Raw genomic sequence first — 23,669 nt, 5'->3', positions numbered from 1 at the left:
GGCTACCTCTAGCCAACTAAGCATGTCTCCCATAGCAGAAGCTCTAATATAATCTTGTCTTTAAAGCTCACTCAAGGTAACGGGTATTTTTCCACCATATGAATGTGCCCAAACGTGCTGTGTGGAGCTCAGTAATTTCCATTTATCTCATCTGCTTTTCAAGGTGATGTGACACAATTCAGGGTGTGCAGACAGGGTCCTTGGGTACGTTGAAATGAAAGAGAAGCAGGAAGCAAACATGATCATCCCCAGTCCTTAAGAGATGTGTCATTCCCTTTAGTTCCTTAGTCATACCTTTGGTCACTAGGATGCTGAATATTCCTGTAAAATTTTTGAGTTGGGGAAATCGCTGTCTTAGACCATTTATGCAATTTCTGCAGCTACAGAAGAAGGGGGTTGTTTATTCTAGTAAAACACATCTATTAGACTGTCACTCTAGAAGCATGACCAGAACATTGTTTATCTATTCCTACCTGCCTAAGCATAGCTATGAAGCTAGCATGAGCGCACCAAAACCTTACTCTTTCGGCCAGTGAATCTTAAAGCAGAAAACAGAGGTATGAAAGCATGAATAAGAAATATTCTATTACTTCCAGCGAGCTTTGGATTGGGCTCTGTATCATACCAAACTCTTAATTTCCACAGAAATAGTCCTTATGACACATGGTGAGTTACTTAAAAAAAGAAAAAAAAAAAAAGGGTAACGTGGAATTATTCAACAGTTACATGCTGATCGTTGCCTTATCAATGAACCACATTCCAAAGCCCTTTTAAAAAACAATGACGAGCAATGTGCTTTATGTTGCATGTGTAAGTCAATAGTCGAGAAAAGCTAGACAGTCTTTTCTGAGGTAAGTCACTGCCAGTGTGCACGGAGGGCAGACATACCACAATGCTATATCACAACTAGTTTGGAAACTGTTGCTTACTTGAGGGTGGAAAAGTTGAAAGGCTTTGAGGTACAGGATTCTGGGCTTTTGCTGGTTGGAGTTGAGATTCTCTGAAGTCTTTCTTCTCTTGATTGGGTGCTGCAGATGTTCCCATAGGCTCTTCCCGGCCAACTAAAACAATGAATTGTAAATTCTCACACTAGCTAAAATCATTTGCTTTTCCTTGCTCAAAAGCTTCCCATATGTTCAGTGACAAACACTAATAACAGATCTCACAACTGTTCAACACAGTGGACACCAAAATCTTTTCTCTATGTGTTGTGCAGCCACTAGCTATTATCAGCTTTTATTGTTAGCAGTATGCTGCAAAAAGCGGAAAAAATCTGGCATACCAATAAAAGTCCATTTACTGCTTTGAAAATCTAAGTAACAATTTAACAATGATGTATGAATAAAATGAGTTGTTAAAATGTAGTTTTCCCCAAGATAATCTTTTCCACCACTCTGATGTTTCCTTTCTTAAGAGTGGGAATGCTGAAATGAAAACTGCTAGGGGCCATTTCTGATAATATGAAGTTGCAAACAGACAATCTTGGTTGCTCTCATAGAAAATATTAGCTCCTTTACTCTTCCTTTTACTGAGTAACAAAGATTCAGAAGAACTCAAGCCTGTAATGACATTTGGCTTTATTTTAATGGCATCAGTAAGCCCCGCTTCGTTGAAAATTTCCACTGAAAAGCCTGCTCTTCCAAAAAGTAACAAAGGAAAACACTTTCCTCGTTTCTACAAGGACACAGTGACCAAAATATTCTTGTCACCTTGTAGCAAGTAGGGACTGAATGGTAGGGATGACATTACAGTGACTTTCTGTGTGCCTTGGTCACAAGATACATAGAAAAATAAATAATAAGGTTGGTCATATGTTTTGATACTTTCCCTTTGTTGGTCAAAGCATTCAAGACGACCCTGTTTTGCTTGTGTCTGGCAAAAGTTGGACCGAATTCTTAATTTCAAACTGATGACCAGTTTAGCATTTTCATGAGATATTTCATTTCTTCATCCCTGTAGCTATATACACCAGATAAAAACACAATTACTGTAATTCCACTGTTTCCTGCAGTTATAATCCAGTCAGCTGGCTATGTTTGGTAACCAGCTGTTCACCAAGTTAAAAACTTTGTTCTCCTGAAGGAGAAGAGACAAGCAGACAATCCAGTGACAGCGATCCGGAGTGTGCTGAGATCTGAATTCTGAGCCCTCCCTAGTAAGGGAGCTTTCTGACTGCCACAGCTCTCAAATCTGACTATGGGACAGGAGAATCGCATAATCAATATAATAGTTGGGGAAGTGCAATGCATTTCATACCACTGAAAAAGAAAATCAACACTGCCAAGCAAGCCCTCTCTAAAGCCTACTACTCTCCCTATAAAATCAGGAAAGACTGTGGCATAGCTGACAGCAAGACAACATCTCCCAGGCTTCCATAGTCTGTGGCCAGAATGCGGAATAGACCTAGGAAGTCAAGTCGAGCTCTAACTTGTCACCTGTCTAATTTCTTATGCTCAAAAGTTTATTTGTTCTGTAAAAAAATAAATTTCTTCTGCATCATTTATTGTTATAAAAAGAAAGAAATGAAGACAAATTAACTAGCTACATAGGAGAAATTGAGTGTGGGCATAGTGAACTTTTCACCTTTAAAATTACTGAAACACAACAAAAGAAACGGTGTCAATCTAGCTTTTACACTTTTGCTTTGAATTTGTCATTCAGAAACACTAATCACTAAAGCAAACTGTAGAATATCAAGAAATTACATACATTTGATGACCTGTGGGTAGAAAAAAATGTTTCTCTCTCCAGTATTCATGACTGGCTTAGTCCGGCCATCCGGCAGGAGACCAACATACACGCCTTTATTTCGCACCGATTCTAGACTTACAGATCCAGTTTCCAAATTCTTCTCAATTTTAAAGTGACAGTGTTCATCACCTGTGCCCTAGGAAATTGAAAATAAAAATGTGAATTCAACAATTGGATCGAAGCAGCTAGGCAAGTCGGATGTTTCTTAAGACTTAAATATTACTAATGTCTAATAACATTTCAGATTACCTTTAAATTCTTCATGATGTCCTACGTTATTATACACACACACATACGTCTACATATCTTGCCCTTGTTTATTCCTTTGTGAACAGAAAGGCCGATCACATAATTTAAGCGAAAGATCGCATATGAAAATATTCCAATTTCTGTTAGGATTTAGGCAGTCTAGCATATATTCAAAGGCATTTCCCCCTTAATCAACTTACATCTTAATTATTAATTAGTGGGTTTTATCATCAATTTATTTAAACTCAATACCACTTTAAACCCCTGAACATGTTTGTGCTCTGCCACATTCAAAACAATTATATCAGTCCATATCAGCAAACAGACATTGGATTAGTAAACATTGAGTCTAATGAGCAAATACTAACGTCTCATTCTCTTTTTTGCTCTCAAATGTAAATCAATAGTTAAACTCCTAGCAGTTGCAGAACATTATAGGACCAAAAATCAGAATATTTCAACCATTTGCCAAACCTAGTTTTATTACTAAATATATAAAATATACTACATATATAACTGGTGAGTTATTTCCAGAATAAACTCTGTGTGGTTGCCTGACAAAGAAAAAAGTCAGGTTCTTCATGTCAAACAGAACAGAATCATTTGTAAAGGCTGGGATGCCAACATCACTTCAACATCTTCCAAACTCACACCAGTATAACTGTGATTGTTTAATAGAACTCAAACTAGCACGACAGAATCTTGACAGGGAGTCATCAGCTATCTAGCAACAAATAAATTTTAACTACAACCATGTTCTCAATAGTTAAAAAATATAATCAAATCTTTACAGTCAAATGCCAAATAGATGTGACAGTTTCTCTTGCTATGTTTTTCTATCTTTCCTTGGGCAAATGAAGGAAAAAATCTGAAAAATTTTAAATCTCAACAATGTTTGATCCCATTTTTATACAAGCAACTAAAAAATAGTCTCTGCTATCACTGACAATTTACTTAAACTATCTGCAGCGGGAAATACAAGCAAGAACTGCTTACTGTTCCATTACACTGGTCATCTTTGATCTTCAGATACATTCTTGGGTTTCTCACACTTTCAAACATGCAGACTCCAGAGCCGATTTTATGCACTTTCCAGTAGGATTCCTGCTGCTGCTGACCTGCTCCACTGCAGCTCCCATCAGGTCTAAGGGACAGAGCCTGGCAGAGACTTGTGTTGAGCAGGATGATGGCACCATGGTGAAACATACCCTTCAGATCGGAGACAAGTAGTCCTTTATGAATAGCACAGCTTTTCTCGATATTAAACTTTGACATTTATATTGTTCATACTGGTTCATTCTAAGCACTTATTAATGCATTTCCATGTATAAATTAATAAGCCCCAGGTAATTCAAGCACACCTCTAGCCTTTGAATATTGGCTGCTTTCTGTGCAGACACTAACCTGGGTAGTGTAAATCCTTCCCTACTACGCAGCTTCCCTGCTTTTCACTGTTTAGCAGCACAGCACAACACCCAGAGCAAAAGGAGTGTGGCAAGTTAACGGACTTAGTCTCCTTTCAAATGATGCGATTTCTTATGCAACTCTCCTGTATATATCCACCTTCCCGCTCCTCAAAGGTTGACTAAAAATTTTAGAGATGCACCTTTCCTGTGCAACAGCCCACCCTATTTGCATACACCAGTTGCAGCATGGGCATCGCTCACCCCAGGAGAGTGGTAAAGGGAACTTTCTGAAGTGTCTCCTACCTGGTAAGCTGTGGTTTACCTCACCTGGTGGAATGGTGGAAGAGAATCCTTCTTTTCGCTTGCAGTCATCCAACATTTGATTAGATATAATCTGCTTTCTAACAGTAAATTTTAGAATAGTCTTCTAAATTTCCCTCTGTCCACATTACCTTGACATGCACAACAAATTCTTTGGAAAGGCCAGCATATCCTGTTGTTTCATCAGCTACTTTGCCTTGAAGATTGAAGGTAACAGTGTGACCTGGGTTCCTGGCTGACTCAAGAATGGCACAACCATTTGGTTGAAGGAGAACACAGAGCTCACTGCAAGCCTTGTCTTTGCTCTAACAAAGTCAAAATACAAATAATAAATTATATGAACCACAAGATATGGCAAAATCCAGAACAGAGAGTATCACAATGTAGTTTCTGTGTTGGTCAAGTTTCCACAATATTGCCAGCCTAGTATGAAAATGTCTTTATATTTTTCAGATTTGCAATTCTGATACCAAAGTCCTAAAATTGTGGACTCTGGAATTTCAAAGCACAGAAGGAGTTCATCTTAAGATGGTGCAGGTCGGAGGATAACATGAAAGACACCTGGATGCCTCAATCAGAGAGAGAGTTAGAGTCTCTACCTACAAGCAACGACAGAATACAAAACCGACATAGGCAGAAAATGAACTACAGCAACCGTCTGCCAACAGCCCTCCTTTGTTTGCCTCAGTGTTTCTCCTCATTTACTTACACTGTTCTCACAGAAAACACTTAAGGAGTCAGAAGTTTTACATTAAAGAGTACAGAAACACCCTATCCATGCTTGTCTGTCAGGTTTGCAGACTGTGTGATCCCATTGCATAAAAGGCACAATATACAAAACATGTATTTAAATATTTTGCCAACTCCATCAGCATTCTCATATTTATATAAAACTAGGATTTTAATAAATGTAAAATCAGCCCAATAATTTAAAAGGCTTCCGGCTTACATCATCTCATTTTTTCAGCATTTTTAAGACTTCGAAGAATCAATATTTCTAGGGAAAGTTTTCATTTGCAAGGCACTAACTTCTGAAGAAAAAGCTTCATACCTAAAGAATTATCTATCAGATTCAATATAATTCTAAAAGTAAAGGAAAAATTATATGGATTTTAGAAGTGGTTGTGAAACAAGTGAACCAGCACGTCCTCAAAGTATGATTAAGTACGTATCGTAAGGTCAATTGCAATTTTTGTATTGCCATTTCATTTTACATTTACGTATCTTCATTCCAAGGACCCCAAAAAGTTTTAAATGACAGCATTTTTCACATTCCCTGAGAAAAGGAACATCTTGCACTACTGAAAATAAGAAAATTGAAATCCAGATTTTCTATAGCTTGCTCAAACTCATAAAGCATGTCAGTAGCAAAGCGGGAAAAAGAAAGTTCAAATTTAAGTACCGAGTTAATAACCTCTCTGTAGTAAGACATACTGCAATGTGACAGACTGCAAGGGGTTCTCTGTATCAGAATTACACTGACGAACACGAACACCGGGAAGTCCAGCAAGGAGGTCTGACAGTTTGCCTGGCAGCCTGACACTATCTCCATTGAGAAATCCAGCTCTACTGAGAGTGCGCTATTCCCACCGATACCAATGCACATCACGTAGAAGAGAATGGGACTAGATTTGACTATGAAATTATTCACTGGATAAATAAGAGGAAGGACTTGAAAAAGTGAAATAGAAGCAGCTTCTTCCCTCATCAGTAGAAGAGTTTCATCAGAAAAAACTAATTTCTACAACTCCATTTGCCTACTTTTATATTGCAAGTGATGAGAAAGAAAGGCAATAGTAAGACTTTGTAGATGGGATGACACAAATCAAAACAGATCAAAACAAATCTGGGATGTTTCAGTTGTCTGATGACAGGCACGTTACTCAGAAAAAGACACAAAGCAAAAATGGGCATTTAAAATAAATCTTTAGAATTTATAGTTATCCAAAAAGAGGGAGTCACAAAACAGTTTGGGTTGGAAGGGCCTTTTAAAGGCCATCTAGTCCAACCCCCTGCAGGGAGTAGGACATCTTTAGCTGGATCAGGTTGCTCAGAGCCACGTCCAGCCTGACCTTGAATGTTTCCAGGGATGGGGCATCTACCACCTCTCTGGGCAGCCTGTGCCGGTGTTTTACCACCCTCATCATAAAACATTTCTTCCTTATATCTAGTCTAAATCTGCCTTCTTTTAGTTCAAAGCCATTATCCCTTGTCCTACCACTGCACCCCCTGACCAAGAGTCCCCCCCACCTGTCCTGCAGCCCCCTTTCAGCACTGAAGGCCGCTCTAAGGTCTCCCCGGAGCCTTCTCTTCCCCAGGCTGAACCACCCCAACTCCCCCAGCCTGTCCTCACAGGAGCTGCTCCAGCCCCTGAGCATCTTCGTGGCCTCCTCTGGCTCCGCTCGAGCAGGTCCGTGTCTGTCTTGTGCTGGGTCCCCCAAAGCAGGACGCAGCGCTGCAGGGGGGTCTCACCCGAGCGGAGCAGAGGGGCAGAATCCCCTCCCTCGACCTGCTGCCCCGCTGCTCTGGATGCAGCCCAGGAGGCCATTGGCCTTTGGGGCTGCAAGCGCACGTTGCCGGCTCAGGTCCAGCTTTTCATCCCCCAGCACCCCCAAGCCCTTCTCAGCAGGGCTGCCCTCGATCCCTTCATCCCACAGTCTGTATTGATGCCAGGGGTTGCCCTGACTCAGGTTGCAGGACCTTGCACTTGGCCTTGTTGAACCTCTTGAGTTTCACACATGGTCACTTCTTGAGCTTGTCAAGGTTCCTCTGGATGGCATCCCATCCCTCAGATGCGTCAATAAGGGCATTACAGGTACCTTGTAAACATGTGGCAAGCCAACATAAATTACAGCTTGGAATGGCCTGGTATTCCTGCATCAATCATTCAGTCTATTAAAAAAACCTACCTAAGAGTAAAAAGTAAACTGTGAGAAAACAGACAAAGCCCTACATCTAAATTTGCCAATTCATGGGCAATTTCCTGGATTCAGTTCTGCAATTCTTAGTTCTTTATCTGACTGAAAGCGCAATTACTAGACAGATTAAAAACAGCATTATTTTTAATCACACAATGAAATGTAATTATTAAGCAGAAATCAGTAACACCATTTCCTACCTTTCCAATTACGTGGCCATTGACAAGAGCAAGAGCAAGACGTGGCATCTGATGACTGCTGAATATATATGTATTTCTCCCTTTGACATTTACATCAAAAAGACCTAAGAGTTAAACGAAAAAAAAAGTTAGAAGTATGAGAATATATTAATTCGTACTTGCATTTAATTACAATCGATGATTAATAACTTTCAAGACAAATTAATCAAGTGTTTAACTCAACAGTTTGACCTCTTTGATCAATGAATCATTGAATGGTTTGGGTTGGAGGGGATCTTAAAGCTCACTCAGTGCCACCCTCCTGCCATGGGCAGGGACACCTTCCACCAGACCAGGTTGCTCCCAGTCCCATCCAGCCTGGCCTTGAGCACTGCCAGGGAGGGGGCAGCCACAGCTGCTCTGGGCAGCCTGTGCCAGGGCCTCACCGCCCTCACAGGGAAGAATTTCTGCCTCAGATCTCATCTCAATCTCCTCTCTTTCAGCCTGAACCCGTTACCCCTCATCCCATCACCACACCCCCTGATCAAGAGTCCCCCCCACCTCTCCTGCAGCCCCCTTTCAGCACTGAAGGCCGCTCTAAGGTCTCCCTGGAGCCTTCTCTTCCCCAGGCTGAACCACCCCAACTCCCCCAGCCTGTCCTCACAGGGAGCTGCTCCAGCCCCTGAGCATCTTCGTGGCCTCCTCTGGACTTGCTCCAACAGGTTAAATCCCCTCATCCCTTTAGGGCATTTATAGAGTACTGTCTACTTCACTGACTTGAGAAGAAAAACCCTGAGAGCTAATGATAAGAAGCAAATTTCTTTTGATTAGTGTATATGTTTAAAAAGAAAAAAAAAAAAAATCCATAAAAAGGAGCTAAGGACTCCAGTTTAATGAACTGGGCTATAGCAATGAATTTGTGTGATAAATAACAGATCACGTAGGGAACATAAAGCTCTCAGGTAGGAAAAGAGAACTCATTTCCCATGTATCCATATTAGAATTTGTAAAGCAAATCTTGTAGCACAGCTCATGGCTTCTAATATTTTAAATCTGGCCAATTTTCCAAACAATTACCTCTTATAGCTGCAAAATACTGGTGAAAGCTAAAGTAGTGTCATTTTTATTGTTCCCAGTAGCGACAGCTGATTTTTTAAAAGTCTCTTCTACCAGTACATTATGTTGCCCATTTGTAAGGTGCAGTTGTCTCTGGAGGACTCCTGTGGTGTCCATAACCTAAGATTTTCAGGGTGTCATTGGCAACATGAGAATTATACAGCCAAGGATCATTGCGCCCATCGGGATGATGCAACAAATCATAAAATAAGATGGGTCGTCTAGTCCTTGAGGCAAGAGAGGGAGGACATGTAACTGTCACAATGGGTCTCTGCTGCCAGGTAGAGATAAAGCTTCCCGAGAAATTAGAAGACCCTAGACCAAATCATTGTCTGATATAATTTGCCATCACTACTTTGAAGGCCTTTGAATTATATTGCTTTAGATCTGCTAAAGACAAATAAACACCAACATCTGAAATGCAGAGTTTTCTGTTAGGACAGACAGGTAGATAACTTGTGTCAGAGGACTTCATTCCAGAGTACACACAAGTAAGCAGGGCCCCTAAATGAAAATTCAAACAACAGTTCCCAAGTCAGCACTTGTAGACTTCTATTGCACATGACTGCTCTAGATGCTTTGTAATTTACTGCACATGTAAGTAAACCAAACAAATCTGAAAGAAGTCAAGGGAGAAAGGTATTATACTGAAGGAAGAAGAGCTGCATGATAGGTGTCTGCATTAATTTTGTGCTTGTTTTTGGTTTGCACTCTGAACTATAAAAAAAAGAACATACGGTTATTCCTATGGCACTATTCATTCCTGTGATATCAGGGCAACTTTATCATATTGCTCAGAAAAATCAAGCTCTTTTTGACTTCCAGTTAATTCCTAAGCATTACTAAATCCTTGGGAGGTTGTGGATCACACTACTAATTTTTCTGACTTCCAGTCTAAATTAATTAACAGCCGGTTTATATCAATTTTGGTTTGATCTTTCTTTCTGTGCTGGTTTGGGCTGGGATGGAGTTAATTTTCTCCACAGCAGCTGGTACGGCCATGGTTTGGATTGGTGCTGGGAACAGCGCTGGTCACAGGGGGGGTGTTAGTTACTGCTGGGCAGGGCTGACCCAGAGCCAAGGGCGCTTCTGCTCCTCACCCCACCCCACCAGCGAGGGGGCTGGGGGGGCACGAGGAGCTGGGAGGGGACACAGCCAGGACAGCTGACCCCAACCGACCAAAGGGGGGTCCCAGACCGTGTGACGTCATGCTCAGCCGGGGGAAGGAGGAGGAAGGGGGGACGTTGGGAGTGATGGCGTTGGTCTTCCCAAGTCACTGCTATACGTGATGAAGCCCAGCTCTCCTGGAGATGGCTGAACTCCTGCCTGCCCATGGGGAGCGGGGACTGAATTCCTTGTTCTGCTGTGCTGGCGTGTGCGGCTTTTGCTTTCCCTGTCGAATTGTCTTTATCTCAGCCCACAAGTTTTCTCACTTTTAGCCTTTCAATTCTCTCTCCCATCCCAGCTGGGGGGAGTGAGCGAGAGGCTCTGTAGGGCTGAACTGTCGGCTGGGGTTAAACCATGACACTTTCTAATGTATTTAATTGTATTTATTATCTTTAACTGCTGATATTTAGTAGTTGTGCATCCAATTTGGTACTTGTGCAATTATACACATCACTCATTTAAAACTGTGGAGATAACATTCATATGAATTTTATGTCTAGCATGTGAAAATGTACCAAAAAGGTACAGAATGCAATAAAAATGTCACACGTTATGTCCAAAAAAATACCATTAGAAAGGCACTAATTTATAGAAAAGAAAGTGCATCTAGGTGGAAATTGGGAAGCAGTCTGCAGCGTGAACTTGAGTTCTGCATGTTAGAAGACTATGAACTCTGCAGTGTCTCAATGATCCGATTTGTCTAATTCAAACCAGATACAATCCAGCGATTGAAGACACAGCATTAAAAATCAGCAAAGATGTGCTTACTGCATCAGTGCAGATTAGAGACCGAATCCTACAAGCAGGCAGTTTGGTCTGTCACCAAGTAATTCACAGTTTGTGATCCTAAATGGATCTCCTTGGAGGACAGACACTACCATGCTGTTCAACTGCTTCCAGGCATGTCAGACGTGGGCGAATCCTAAAGCTGTAGATAGGAGGCTTGTGTTTATCAACATCTGAGTCACCAAATACTTGGAACCCAAGGACCAAAACTGCTAACTAATAAGAAGAGCTTTAGTAAAACAGCGTAACACCCACATTCAATGTTGGAACATTACTGATCTCTGGTATTACACATTTGAGTTCTTTGGTGCAGTTTTGCTAAGGCGCCTTTACAGGCTTTGCTAAAGGGTATTGATTGCGCTGCTGTCCACGCACTCCTTGGCGTCTCCTGAAAGATTCTATCACTTCAAAAAATGTGTGTGTAAGGTCCCTGGGAAGATGTCACAAATGCTGAGCAGCTCCATTACTACACAGATAACAAAAATATGTGTGCCTAATATGATACGTACTATTGTTGTCAGTAACACAGTAGGATGGGTGTTGTTAAAGAGGAGGAACTAGAAGAGTGCCATTGAAATCAACGACAAGGATGGAACAAAATGAATGTATACATATATGTATATATACACACACTACATGTATATATACACACACTACCTATTAATGAACTATACTTGGAAATTTGAACTTGTTATTTTAGATCGATCTAGTTACAAAAGGCTGTAGCTGTCCTCACCATGGGAGCATTAAACTGTGGATAACAAGAAGTTTCTATTTGGTAAGTGAAAGCCAGTGACAAAGTACCATATAAGATTATTTTGTTCTTTGTTTATAAAGCAAGCGTATAATTTCTGAGTTCTTATGGCCATTAACACTTGTCAATGTTTTAAGTAAGGAAAATATTTATTAGAATTATCTACTGCTATTCATTACAGGAATGGCTGTATGAGATCACGGTGAACTATAAAGTCCTCCTTTCTAGTATCTTTTCTGCATACATCCATATGAAAAATACTTTACCATATTTGTTTTTCTTGTCACCAAGAGCATCAACTCTGCTGTCTGGCCCGAGGCAAATGAAGCCACGGGTGAGCCGGTTGTAAAACTGAAGTGTATTGCCTTCTTGAAATTTCCACTTTTTGGCAGCCCGCTAGTTTTATAAACAACAAGCAGAAAAGTCTTATGAGAAGATGATACACAGACATTTGACGTACATGAGGAACAATGGAGCTGATTTCACTCAAAGGGTAACTTAAATGGTTTAAATAAAAATAAAAAGGTATGTTCTTACAGCTTCCTCTCTCCTGAGTTCCAGCTCTTGTCCTGTGTAGATAAAAACAGTGTTATTAATTTACAGAGCATCCTTGTTCCATCTGACCCAGTTGCAGTGAGGCTGCGTTCTCCTCCCCACCAATTTTCACTTACTTCCTGGAAACGTGCTGGCATCTGTCACAGCCAGTTCTCTAGCAATGTTGCCATCGTCCTGCCCCTGGTCCAGCCACCTGAAACCCAGAACCCATTTCAGTAATATACTGTGCACTCACATACTGATACCTGTTGTTCTATTTATTAAAAACAGCAATACAAAAATCCAGTTTAGTGAAAAGAGATTGACTTTGGCAAAAATGGTTTTGTTTCTTTGTTCTTGATGAAAACTTATAAATAAAAGTTTGCCTGGACTGAGGTACAAGGGCCTAAGCCAATTATTACAAATGAGAGAGCTCATATTGATCCCAGATCAATAACAAAGGTGCAATGGTCCCGATGGTTGCTCTTCCTGTCTGCAAGAAGGCTACAGCACGATGCAAATTGTTCCATGCCCTGTAAATCCCTATATAGGGAGGCAAATCCAACACAGGCAACCATTTTACCATGTCTGAGCTATACTTTTACAATGCCGTTGTACCCGCTTCACATCTACTGACATAAGTTAAGTCTAACTCCATTTGAGTCAAAAGGATTCACACGCTGTGGGAGCAAGATCAGCAAGCACAGCGTCGGGCTCTAACAATAACTGGCACATACCCTGTATTTTTCTGCCTGAAATGGATTTGAACTCTCCCTAAATTATGTATGAAGCTAGCATTATAGATCTCTTCATAGCAGTTCATCTCATCTAGAATACAGAATCGAAATTAGGTCAGGCAAAGATGAGGTGCTGTATCTGATAGGCAGAAAGCCCTTACTCACACATAAATCAGTTTCAGCGTGCACATCGCTCACTCCGAGCTGTCTCAGGCAGTTATTTATTCACTTCGAGAAGTGAGAGGAGGAAATAGAATTGAGGTGCCACTGGCAAGCTGCAGCTAGATTCATACGTGACTGGACTTTACCATTCCTAATATTTGCACTGATCTTTATCAATTATAATTTTTCCATAAGGTGTTGAGAATTAATCAGGCATAGATAAAATTAGAAACGAGCTATAGAACAGAAGATTCAGAGCAGCAGCATCTGCAGGGGAAAAGGCAGGGAAGTTAGGGTTGCTTCAAATCACGTTGCAGCTCAGTGAGAAGCTGCAAGGCAAATGAGAAAAAGAGATGTGGTCAGGTAGCTGCATTTGTAACAGCCGTTTTACAGGATCTTAAAGTCTGATCCTGAGCTCATTGAACCCCAAGTTAATCTCCATACTAACTTCAGTAGGATCAGTCTGTTAGAGAAACAGCAACCCACTCTTCTGAAAAGCCTTGCATTGCATGATACGGAAGAATGGATGGACCTGCTCATGTCAAATCCAAGGTGTTGGATATGGGCAATGTGTCAAAAAAGCACACCTTGAATGGTTCACAGCGTGCAAGAATGGAAAGTTCCAAGGCAGAAATTTTTATTGGTTTTTCATTGGCTCAAATGCACTAGAGATTTGGGACAGAGAGCTGTAAAAAGAATTCAACCATTTCAGCTCACTCTTTAAGAAACACATATTTCCCCTGACAGGATATTTCAGAAGAAAAACTATGAGTAATTACAAATTTATTAAAACTCTAACCCAAATGAAACATGACCAACCTGTGACAAAGAAAAGTATAATCCAGATCTGTTATAGGATCCTTGATTACGACTTTGTCCAGAAACCAACCATTTCCTTCAAATAAATTAAAAAAAAAAAAAAAAAAAAAGTCAATCAGTTCATGAGGGGCAGATTTAATGAAGTCTGACTTCCTGTGACTTTCTTCTACTGGAACTGAAAAATCTGCAGCTCCACTGGCAGGTTGCTAGGGTCATGGCTGCCCTGATGGCTGGAGAGAAGACAGTGCCTGCTCTAGGTACAGTAGAGCTTGCTCATGGGCCTGCAAGCTGCTAGGTCCTTCCCTGGCTGTCACGGCCCTGAGCGCTGCCCTCATTTAACATAGTCATTGTACGAGACTTACTTGTTTTGCCAATCAAAATATCAGCAAGATTAGATAGCAGCTTCTCATGGCTCAAAATAAGTTGCCATGTTTTACAGTATTTAGGCTCAAGAGTTTGAAAAACAGGTCTTGTGGCTGCAAGCAATTTGAGTTTCACCATTAATTGGGTGTCTAATGACAAGATAGTGTAGCCAAAATCTCCAACTGCATCTTTACAGTGTAACTGATAATGCTAATCAACCTAAATTATAATAGCCCATTTTATCTACAACACAGACTGCACAAGACATATTCAACGTCTTATCAAGCAGACACTCCCCTGCTTCACAGATTTCCATAGGGATTAGTCAAAAAATGACAGAACAGTAGCAGATGGTGTCCTTAACATAATGGTTGAGAGCACAGTGAAAGTGAACAAAAAATATTTGAAATTTTTGATGATACAATAAGGTAACTGTGTCACTTGAAGAGTTTCCTTAGAAGCCTTTGTCTTTCACTTCTAAAATGTTTTCATACATTCAGTTTCAGAAATACATATTGTATTTCAAAGGGTTAATAACTTCACAGGCGGTATTCAGTGGCTATAGAGAGAGAATTCTGACCTGATCCAAGACCACTGTGTCCTATAACAATCTTGTACAAACGTCCGAGGTGCACAGCTTCCACACCAAAGATGTCAGTCTGTAATTAATCAACAAAATTTCGGTAAAAGGCAGAGCTTTCTTCAGCCATGGAATCATGAAGACCCGCAAACCCATAGAACTCTTCTGTCAAGATCATCCCTTGAAATATCAGCTAATGATAAGGCTAGAACGAACCAAGGAGGAAGGTTTCCTGAAATAAAAGTGGTAAGTAAGCCTGATCACTTTGCTAATGGGAACAGTTCCATTCAAATGAATGGGATCAGAGTCAGAAAAGAGAAACCTGCTGAAAGCTTAATTGGCTAAAAAATTACAAATTACTGCAGATTTCAACATTAGAAGTGCAGATATAAAATGTAAAGTTTCGTTTTCTCTTCACTTACTAAATCAAATTTTTAGAAGACTTAAAACCAAATGTGCACACTTTACCTATTTTATAAATGAAAATTCTGTCTTCCAAAAGCACTGATACACCTTTAGAAAGCATTTTTGGCTTAATTATGGAATGTTGGGGAAACATTAGTTATCTCTTTTCTAGTTGCACCTTGCCTGGGATAACCACCCCCCTGAGAGAGAAAAAATGCTCTGTCTTTCACTTACTTGTCCTTTTAAAAATTTCTGGGGTTTCTGTGACCTGACCAGCCGTCTCGATCCTGTATCACCTCGTTCTCCATAGACAGAAATATAGACATCAGCCTCAGTTCCAGCATTCCACAGTTCTCCTGTTGTCACATGCACTTCATAGACAGTCACTGACAATAAAAGACAACAACCTTTCATATCACAAACACTATTATAGTTACAATAACATCTAGCGTGAATGTGTCTGTAGAGCCTGAATACATCTGTGTCAAGGGCAATTAGAGTATAAACACTTAAAAACCCTATTCAATATTGAGTAAAATGATGTACAAACTTGATTTGATGTTACATTTATGCTTTTTATCCCAGACTGTCACTATGGGGAATGCAAACAGAATTGAACTGTAAATGCCCAATAGTATGTCTTTTTCCTGCAGCATCTTTTGAAATCATCATAAAGCAGAAAAGTAAATAACGTAAATCCAAGATTAGCCTCACCATAAGTGGCAAGATCAAAAGTATAACAAGCAACAGGAGCCATTAACGTTTTGAATGGTTAACCAAACAAGCAAAAACCTAGCACCGTAGTTTGAGTTTTCCTAGCAACTCAAAACTCAGAAAGCTGCACTGTGTTATTATTTTACTAACCCATGCAATAGGATGGTATAGACTTCCTCTACTACATTCCATGCAGAAATTCTTTAAAGTCTGTAAATTTGGGAGGAAAAAACTAGGACTTAAATTCAACGAACAGGTTCTTTAATAAAAATGGATAACGCAAATAAAATTAAATTTGAGTCAAAATACAATGAAACTGGAATAAAGACTATGATACATAAAAATACGTATCAATAGAAAACTGTGGACATTTAAATGCAGATGTAGGATACCCATAAAATTCATAATTAAGGTAAAAACCTGCAAATAGCTTTCAGTAGAAACACGTAAAGGCAAAGTTTATGCCAACATGCAGTAACAATATTTTGTTAGACCAAGTGAGGTACAGAGATAATGAAAGGGGGAGAGAAAACCTCATTTTCTGGCACACAAACTCTTCTTCCAGATGTAGATGTCCTTGTGCTTCTCTGTCTTGCAAGTGGAAAAGAGTTTCTGGACCATTGGGTCCAGAACAACATCAACATTATCGTCATTCAATTATCAGTTTCCGCTTAAAATGTTATGAAGTTTGACTGTAATCCTCTGAATGAGATTTACCCACATCTCACTCTTCTGAGGGACAAACACCTCCTTTTACTAACCAGTGAAAAGTTATTGATGAGCAGTCCGTGTCTGCAGTTGTGGCAAGTGGCCGTTCAGTGTCTACAACTTACATTTTTTATGGTTCTCTCACATTTATTTACACGGCACTTGTGCGCAGGTTACTATACAAGCTGTCTTCAAAGAACTTGGTTTGGATAATGGTGACAATCTAACAAAAACAGTAAACACTCTGCACAGGCTATTTTAGTGTGTCTACACAGAACACTAGCGCTAATTTGCTTCTGGCATCAGAGCTAACTCACTGTACCACAGACATATGCTATTAGTAAGTCCAGCATAGAAGCTTACCTTAGCTAACCTAAAAGTTCAAGCAATTTTCACGGTTTGTACACTTCTCTTTACCTCCCATAAGCCTAGGGATCATCCCAGCTTTCTAGTAAGTTTTCATGAGTACTTACAATGCTTACAGCTTTTATCCTAGGAAATAGTGACTCAGTGGAATGAAGCCGCGTCAGGGGAAGTTCAGATTGGACAGTAGGAAAGGGTTCTGCACTGAGAGGGTGGTCGGTCACTGGAACAGGCTCCCCAGGGAAGTGCTCACAGCACCAAGGCTGTCAGAGTTCAAGGAGCATCTGGACAACGCTCTTGGTCACATGGTTTAATTTTAGATAGTCCTGCGAGGAGCAGGGAGTTAGACTTGAAGATCCTTATGGGTCCCTTCCAACTTGAGAGATTCTATGATTCTTTTCTTTAGATATTCCATGGAAAAGTGTGCAGAACAGAGGTTAAGAGAAGGAACTGTATTCTTTACATCTATTTTTTGTCTACAAGTGTAGAACATTACATTTGTAAACACATCATTGTGAAATTAGAAAGCGTAAGAGTTAAGATGATTTACAAAATTTAATTCTTTCATGCCTATGAATTATGAGAGACAGAACAAGGAGGTAAAACACATACCTTTTTTCAGATCAACTATTATTATTTGGACAAAAGCCAGACACATTTAAGGCACAGAAGCTTTTGACTAAGTTAGCAGCGTAGTCATGTACTATTTTTTCCCAGAGTATACCTGTATTAATACTCAAAATAGTTTTCATTTAGGAACTGTTAATTAATACTGAATTCTACCCACATCATGTACCATGTCACTACTTGATCTATTTACTTCCCCAAATTTTTCTCTACAGTACCCCATGCACAGACCATCGCAGAGGCAGAGAATTTATTTCTCCAGACCGACAATCCCAAGTCTAAGACCACAACAAACCTTTCTATGCCTACAATTGCCTTCTTCATTATCTATCCACTTTCCAGTTTCTGCAAGAAAAAAAGCAAAGGTCCACCAGCCACCAAACACTGTGTAACTCTGATTTATCCCCAGCAAGCAGTTCATCATCATATAATTAAAGATTGTGTCATAAAACATGAACAGAAGGGGACAAAAGTAGGATGGTTGAGGATAAAAGGTCAAATGAATGGTGCTCAGTCCCCCAGCATTAGAGCCCCAAAGTCTCTATGTAATATTTCTTAACAGTTTAATTCAGACGTTTTTCCTTTGAATAAAAAAGGCTGTTAAATCAGAAAGTGTTTCAGTCTCTTTTTATTCAGAAATTGGTTTTAAAGTGCCTCTCATCATCTCTCTTTCAGATTGAATCCAGACCTCTTCACTGTTCTGTTATCAAACTATCTTCTCTGAAGTTAAAAGCTATGCTCTCTTTTCACTGTCTCATGCAGAAATATAATATTGGCAAAAAGACATAGAGGCTGTCTTTCAATTACTAAGTTAGAGATGAAACTGCCTTCTCCAAAGCCTTCAGCATGATCCCTCATACTGAGGCTGGCAGAAATGCACAGAAGTTCTTTTCTTCCTCTCTTGTGTGAAGGAGAAATTGTTAACTAAAACATGCAGATTGAGAGGATGGTTTAAGTGTGCTGTTGTGCTTTACGATGCACCAAGATTACTGGATAATAAAAATCTTCCATTATATCTTTATTTCAGAAACAAGGAAACAACCTGCTCAGAAAGAAGAGCCAGAAAATTAGAAGGTGGGTAAGGTCAGTGTCGCAGAATAATAAGCAAGAGAACATTTGGGGAAGAACAGATACTGTAAGTAGGGGAATTGAACATATTCAATATAAATGTTGATTAATTAATGATCATTAACATGTTATTTAAAGGGAGGGTGTTTGGGTTTTATACCAATGTGCTTGTATATCCCCCTACACTAATAGTATCAAAGTCTCCTGACCAAAGAGACCAAACCGATGAGGAAGCAGGCTGACTGCCTCTGAGGCTTTTCATGCTATCAAGGGTATGAAGACCATAACCACTTAAGATCAAAAATCATTGTGGTTAGGACTGGCCAGCTTGTCTTTTATGAGCCATTTACAGCTGCTAACTACATCACTGGAAGAAATCTCTCTTGCTGTTCTTTTCCTCCTAAAGACATATTAATGAGGCATAAACTTGTTTTTCTGCTCTTCTCAGGTTCTTAATCTCAGTGCTCAGCATCACAGATAGGCATAAATACAGCTCCAGGCCTCCCAACTCTTTATTACGAGAGTAACTGTCCTGTGGTATGTCTCCCTACGTCCATGGGCCGTTTTCTGGACTTCTGCTCCTCAATTTCCTTTATAATCTCTTCCTCTAGCCTGCACCCACAACAGCTCTTACCACTGAAATGCCAGTTACCCTTTCAATTTTGCAAGATTGACACGAAGTACTGTAAGCATAGCACCAAGTATTGCTACGGTATTAAACATTCTGAAAAAGGGGTTCTGTAGTTTTTAGAGAACTTTGAATTGAATGTTCTCTCATGCCATTAATCTTACTCTCTGCAGTTGCTATGATTTTTTGGTGAAGGGAAGAGAGGAGGGCGCAGTATCTGTACCAGCTGGATCTTACTCTAGTGAAAGCTCCAACACATAGTGGTGCTATGACTTTTCCCCCTCTGTCATCACACCCTACAGGATGGGAATCTGCCCCAGCATTCTGGAATACACTGGTCTGGCTACACCCTTGTGCTTTCTCTCCTTAGGCCAGAAAACAGCGATGTGATTTGGAGAGAAGGGAAATGCAAGCACAGACTTTCCATTATTTTCCCATTGCTGAAGCGGAGAAATAGTATAGCAGCAACATCCAGCATGGAGGACAGGTATTGGTGGGGTAGAGGACAAAATTAAAATGGTATAACAGCAGCAACACCAAATAGTTTTTGTATTGTTTGGCATCGTTCACCTTTAGAATTACAATACAATCTTCATGTGAGTAATGGCGTTTTTAACACTTAGAGCCTTCTGAAATATTGTTAAAGTTTAGTCCCCACTCAGAAATTAAAAGTATTCTCAAAGCTTGTCTCACCACTTACAAGAAAGAAACTAAAACAGCAGCTACAATAGTCATACCAGAGCTATAATCCTCGGTTATTAAAAATAGAGTTTGTGATCTGACTCCCGTATGATGGTTTCATGGTAGTTATGCATATGTGAAGCATCTTTACCATTGACTCTATTTTAAAGCAAACACAAAGAAAGGTTCTTTTTAAAGGATCTGTGAAATTCAAAGCATTAAAGACTCTCCCATCTCCTTTCCAGCGATTCTCAACCTTTTACTTGAGTATGCCCAGTAGCCATGGGAAAACCACACATAAAAAGTGTTGTAGCACCCAAAAAGTTATAGAGGGTCTGATGAAAAACAAAGAACTTGCCTCTATCGGCATCAGTCTGCAGCCTGACTTTGCTGATGTGGTACTGTGCTTACCTGGAAGGATCGGCTGACCCTGCCGTAAAACAGGAAGCTCCATAGATATTTCCCCATCAGGCTGGTCCCAGGCCAGCCATCGATGCGCAGGGAAAGAAAACTGCTCCCCTGAGAAAAGGTCCAGTAACTGCACCTAAACAGCACGAAGAATTTAAATTTAAGTTGGTGATCTCAGTCCAGATAGAACAGAACATGAAGTGTGTGGGATGCTGTTGAAATCTGTGCTGGTAGAGCTCTGTGGCGTGATCAGAAAACCATGGGTTTGAGACACGCCTGCTCCCCAGATACACCTGCCCCCAACCCGACTTTTCACTCAGATTCAGAAGTGCAAGGCAGAGTAACTCAAGTGCAGCCAAGACATAGGGTTTATTAGCTCAGGTGCCGTCCCACAGAACATAGCCGTGCTGTTCCAGCTAGAATATCCACACAGGCTGGCACTAGGTGGCATGGCTTACCAAACGCCCAAGTTCTCGCTGGGAAGCTTGGCAACGCTAGCCATTCTGTTCGCTTAACTTATTTTCTTATCAGAACAGGAATTAAACAAACAGGTTTTGATTCTTCAGCACTGCCTTAAATAAACCGTGAAGGTGTTAGCCCCAACACCAGTCTGCCCCACTCAACTTACTTCCATGTCCAACTTCTAGCATATAGCAGAAAAAGGATCATCTGCACACCAGCTGAGGAAGGGAAGGAGCTCTAGGTATTTTGTACTTCAAAGTGTTCCTTAGTAAGCACCTCAGAGGCTGCTGTCTATTAGAGCAGTCCCTAATTATGATAATTTATACTAGTAGCTAAACGAGATTTTGGACCTTTCTTGCTGCCCAGCTACAATGTTTTTAAAGACACATTAACGTATAGCTCTCACTAAACTGCAAACAAACAGCCAAGACATACGGTCATGAGCAGCCTTTAATTCCACACTTTTGTGGAACACAAACACTCCTTCATAAATAATCTCTTAAATAAAACTGCGAGCATTTGATAAGGCTAAGATATTTATCCTAGGGATTTTTCCCAACTCGAATTTTGACTCCACCGTCAGAGTGACTGCTTTTGGAAAGATAAAATTCTTTCTCACTGCTTTTACCTCTTCACAGTGCCAGGCGGGTGAGTTTCCTGTGTTCGTATGTCCTATGCGTATTTTGTAGAGATGGCCTATGTTTCCAGTATTAACCTGTAAAAGAAACATAACTGATGAAACACAGGCCACTGGTTAAAAAGAAAAGACATTCAATAGAAATTCACTTAATAACTGTCAGGTGACTTTTTTGCTTAGAGGAATCAAATATTCTGATATTTAAACAAGCGTTTCCAAAATATTTTCCTCTGGATAATTGTTAGAAGCCTGGCTCTTTTAAAGGACAACCCTCAAAAACCTGTTGACCTGCCGACCTCACTTAAATGGCTTCAGGATGCTGCTGTAGCTCTTTTGTTCTTTTATTCTCTTGCTGAATATTGGCCTCAGTGGGAGATGAACACGAACTCTATGTAAAACCAGAAAGCAAAAGTGTCTTGACCCTAAAGCCTGGCTCAGTTTATCACCTCTACCCCTGACCTGCTACAAAATGATTTGTCTCCCAATCACCTCACACATACCTCTGAGTTTCTCCCTACCCCTCCAGGAGGGTATGCCTTACAATTTCGGCAGCAATTGTGTTTAATTTTGATGTTTCTTTTTGCAAATTATTTCAACTAAATCAACTTTAAAAGCTGTATTTTAAAGATCAGCCCTTGGGCAGGCTGGATGAGTGTGTCCAGTACAGATAACAGGGTGCTGAGGGAATAACTGGTGTCAAGGTTATTCAAACAACTAGTTGTGAACTTAACTGTAGAAATAGAAAGCTTATCTTCAAGGAACTAGAAACACACTGTGAAGTGTCTTCCCCCCTTGCTGTAAAATTTTTTTTCTTATTATGTAGGCTAGATTTTCTGTCCTGCTGTTGTTTCTGTAGAATTGATTTTCATGTTTTCATTTACAGTGTAGAGGTGGGTGCGAACCAGGTTCCCTGTGTCATGAACTTCCCTGAACAGACAGACTTTATTATAGGTATAAAAATTGCCATTATTTGAATAAAGCAGCAGGTATTTAACAAAGTTTAAAATTTACTTCATACCTTAATTTTTCACCTTCTCATTTCATTTTTAATAGTGTAGCCCCATTTCAAATTTAAAAGCTAAACAAGTATCTGTGGTCCTATATTTCTTAGTATTTTCTTGGGTACTATTTAGTTCTTCTTAAACAGACAAGAAAAACGTTGGTTCAAATCAGCTTTGGATAGGCGAGTGGGAAAGGATACTAAATTTAATTCTACATTTAAGTCCTGTTTCTTGTTTCCAGATATACGTACCATACAAAAAACTGACTGTCTTTTCATCACATAGATTTTGAAAAGTCATGCAATCTGGCAGGGTACAAGAGGACAACACAATGCATATATGCTACGTACTGTGAAGATGTCTTCGTTGCCTCTTTGAAATAATTTTCCCTTCTCTCCATCAAGAAAAATAGGCCCCGAACTGCTGTGATCCCCATACAATGTAATATAAACTTTTGAGCTTGTTCCTGCAGATGGCATATCACTGGTGAGGACTGACACCTTCCATTTCCTAGCTATCAAAAGATAAAAAGACCCACTGAATTACTTAAATTCAAGATTCTTGAGCAAAATACATTTCCGTAACCAAAATTCTAAATAATACCGTGTCGATGAATACAGAAATAAGCGTTTCACAAAATCACAGCACGCAAATAGCGAGTTTGCTATGTTGGGCGTGAGAAAACCAAGAAATGCCAGGTTGCATTCACATCTTTTACTCTGCATATGCCATATGACTAAGTCAAATTTGCACGAACGCAGATCGCTTTTCAAGCATCGTTTTGAAATATTTTATTAAATTGTATTAAATATGGCTTTCTGTTTACTTCAGATATATCAGCTCTGCCCAGCGCAGTGCTGCGCAATGACAGCCACGCAGGCTCTCAGCGAGCTAGATCTGCAGTCACAAACATCACTTCAGGCACCAGGTTTCTCAAAGCAAATTAGCTCTGCTAAAAGAGACCTCTTCAAGAAAGGGTCTGTATCTCTGCAAAGGTGTGACGGGCTGTGCAAGTGTCACAGCTTGTTTGGAACCCACCGAAGGGTTACCAGCATGTTCTTGCACTGCAGTGTTGGCTTTATGCCCTGAGATACCAATACTCTTACCGTGGATAAATTTCATAAT

At 40.2% G+C, this 23,669-nt stretch overlaps 1 protein-coding gene across 1 annotated transcript in view; it reads right to left on the bottom strand.

Moving 5' to 3' along the window:
* Positions 1 to 23,669, bottom strand: part of RP1 (RP1 axonemal microtubule associated) — a 165,028-nt gene that overhangs the window by 123,971 nt on the left and 17,388 nt on the right. Inside the window, exons 3-16 of the mRNA XM_086472701.1 lie at positions 22,895 to 23,058; positions 21,535 to 21,621; positions 20,448 to 20,580; positions 15,482 to 15,633; positions 14,843 to 14,921; positions 13,900 to 13,975; positions 12,319 to 12,395; positions 12,185 to 12,216; positions 11,914 to 12,043; positions 7,846 to 7,949; positions 4,859 to 5,032; positions 3,997 to 4,209; positions 2,710 to 2,887; positions 930 to 1,061 (exon numbers count right to left, since the gene is read on the bottom strand). Of these exons, the coding sequence (XP_086328827.1) occupies positions 930 to 1,061; positions 2,710 to 2,887; positions 3,997 to 4,209; positions 4,859 to 5,032; positions 7,846 to 7,949; positions 11,914 to 12,043; positions 12,185 to 12,216; positions 12,319 to 12,395; positions 13,900 to 13,975; positions 14,843 to 14,921; positions 15,482 to 15,633; positions 20,448 to 20,580; positions 21,535 to 21,621; positions 22,895 to 23,058 (1,731 nt within the window). The remainder of the gene's footprint in view (positions 1 to 929; positions 1,062 to 2,709; positions 2,888 to 3,996; positions 4,210 to 4,858; positions 5,033 to 7,845; positions 7,950 to 11,913; positions 12,044 to 12,184; positions 12,217 to 12,318; positions 12,396 to 13,899; positions 13,976 to 14,842; positions 14,922 to 15,481; positions 15,634 to 20,447; positions 20,581 to 21,534; positions 21,622 to 22,894; positions 23,059 to 23,669) is intronic.

Source organism: Leptosomus discolor, chromosome 13 (assembly GCF_034619465.1).
Source record: "Leptosomus discolor isolate bLepDis1 chromosome 13, bLepDis1.hap2, whole genome shotgun sequence".
Classification (NCBI taxonomy): domain Eukaryota; kingdom Metazoa; phylum Chordata; class Aves; order Leptosomiformes; family Leptosomidae; genus Leptosomus; species Leptosomus discolor.
Note: the sequence above shows the minus strand (reverse complement) of the source record. Positions and strands in the feature narration are given on the sequence as shown.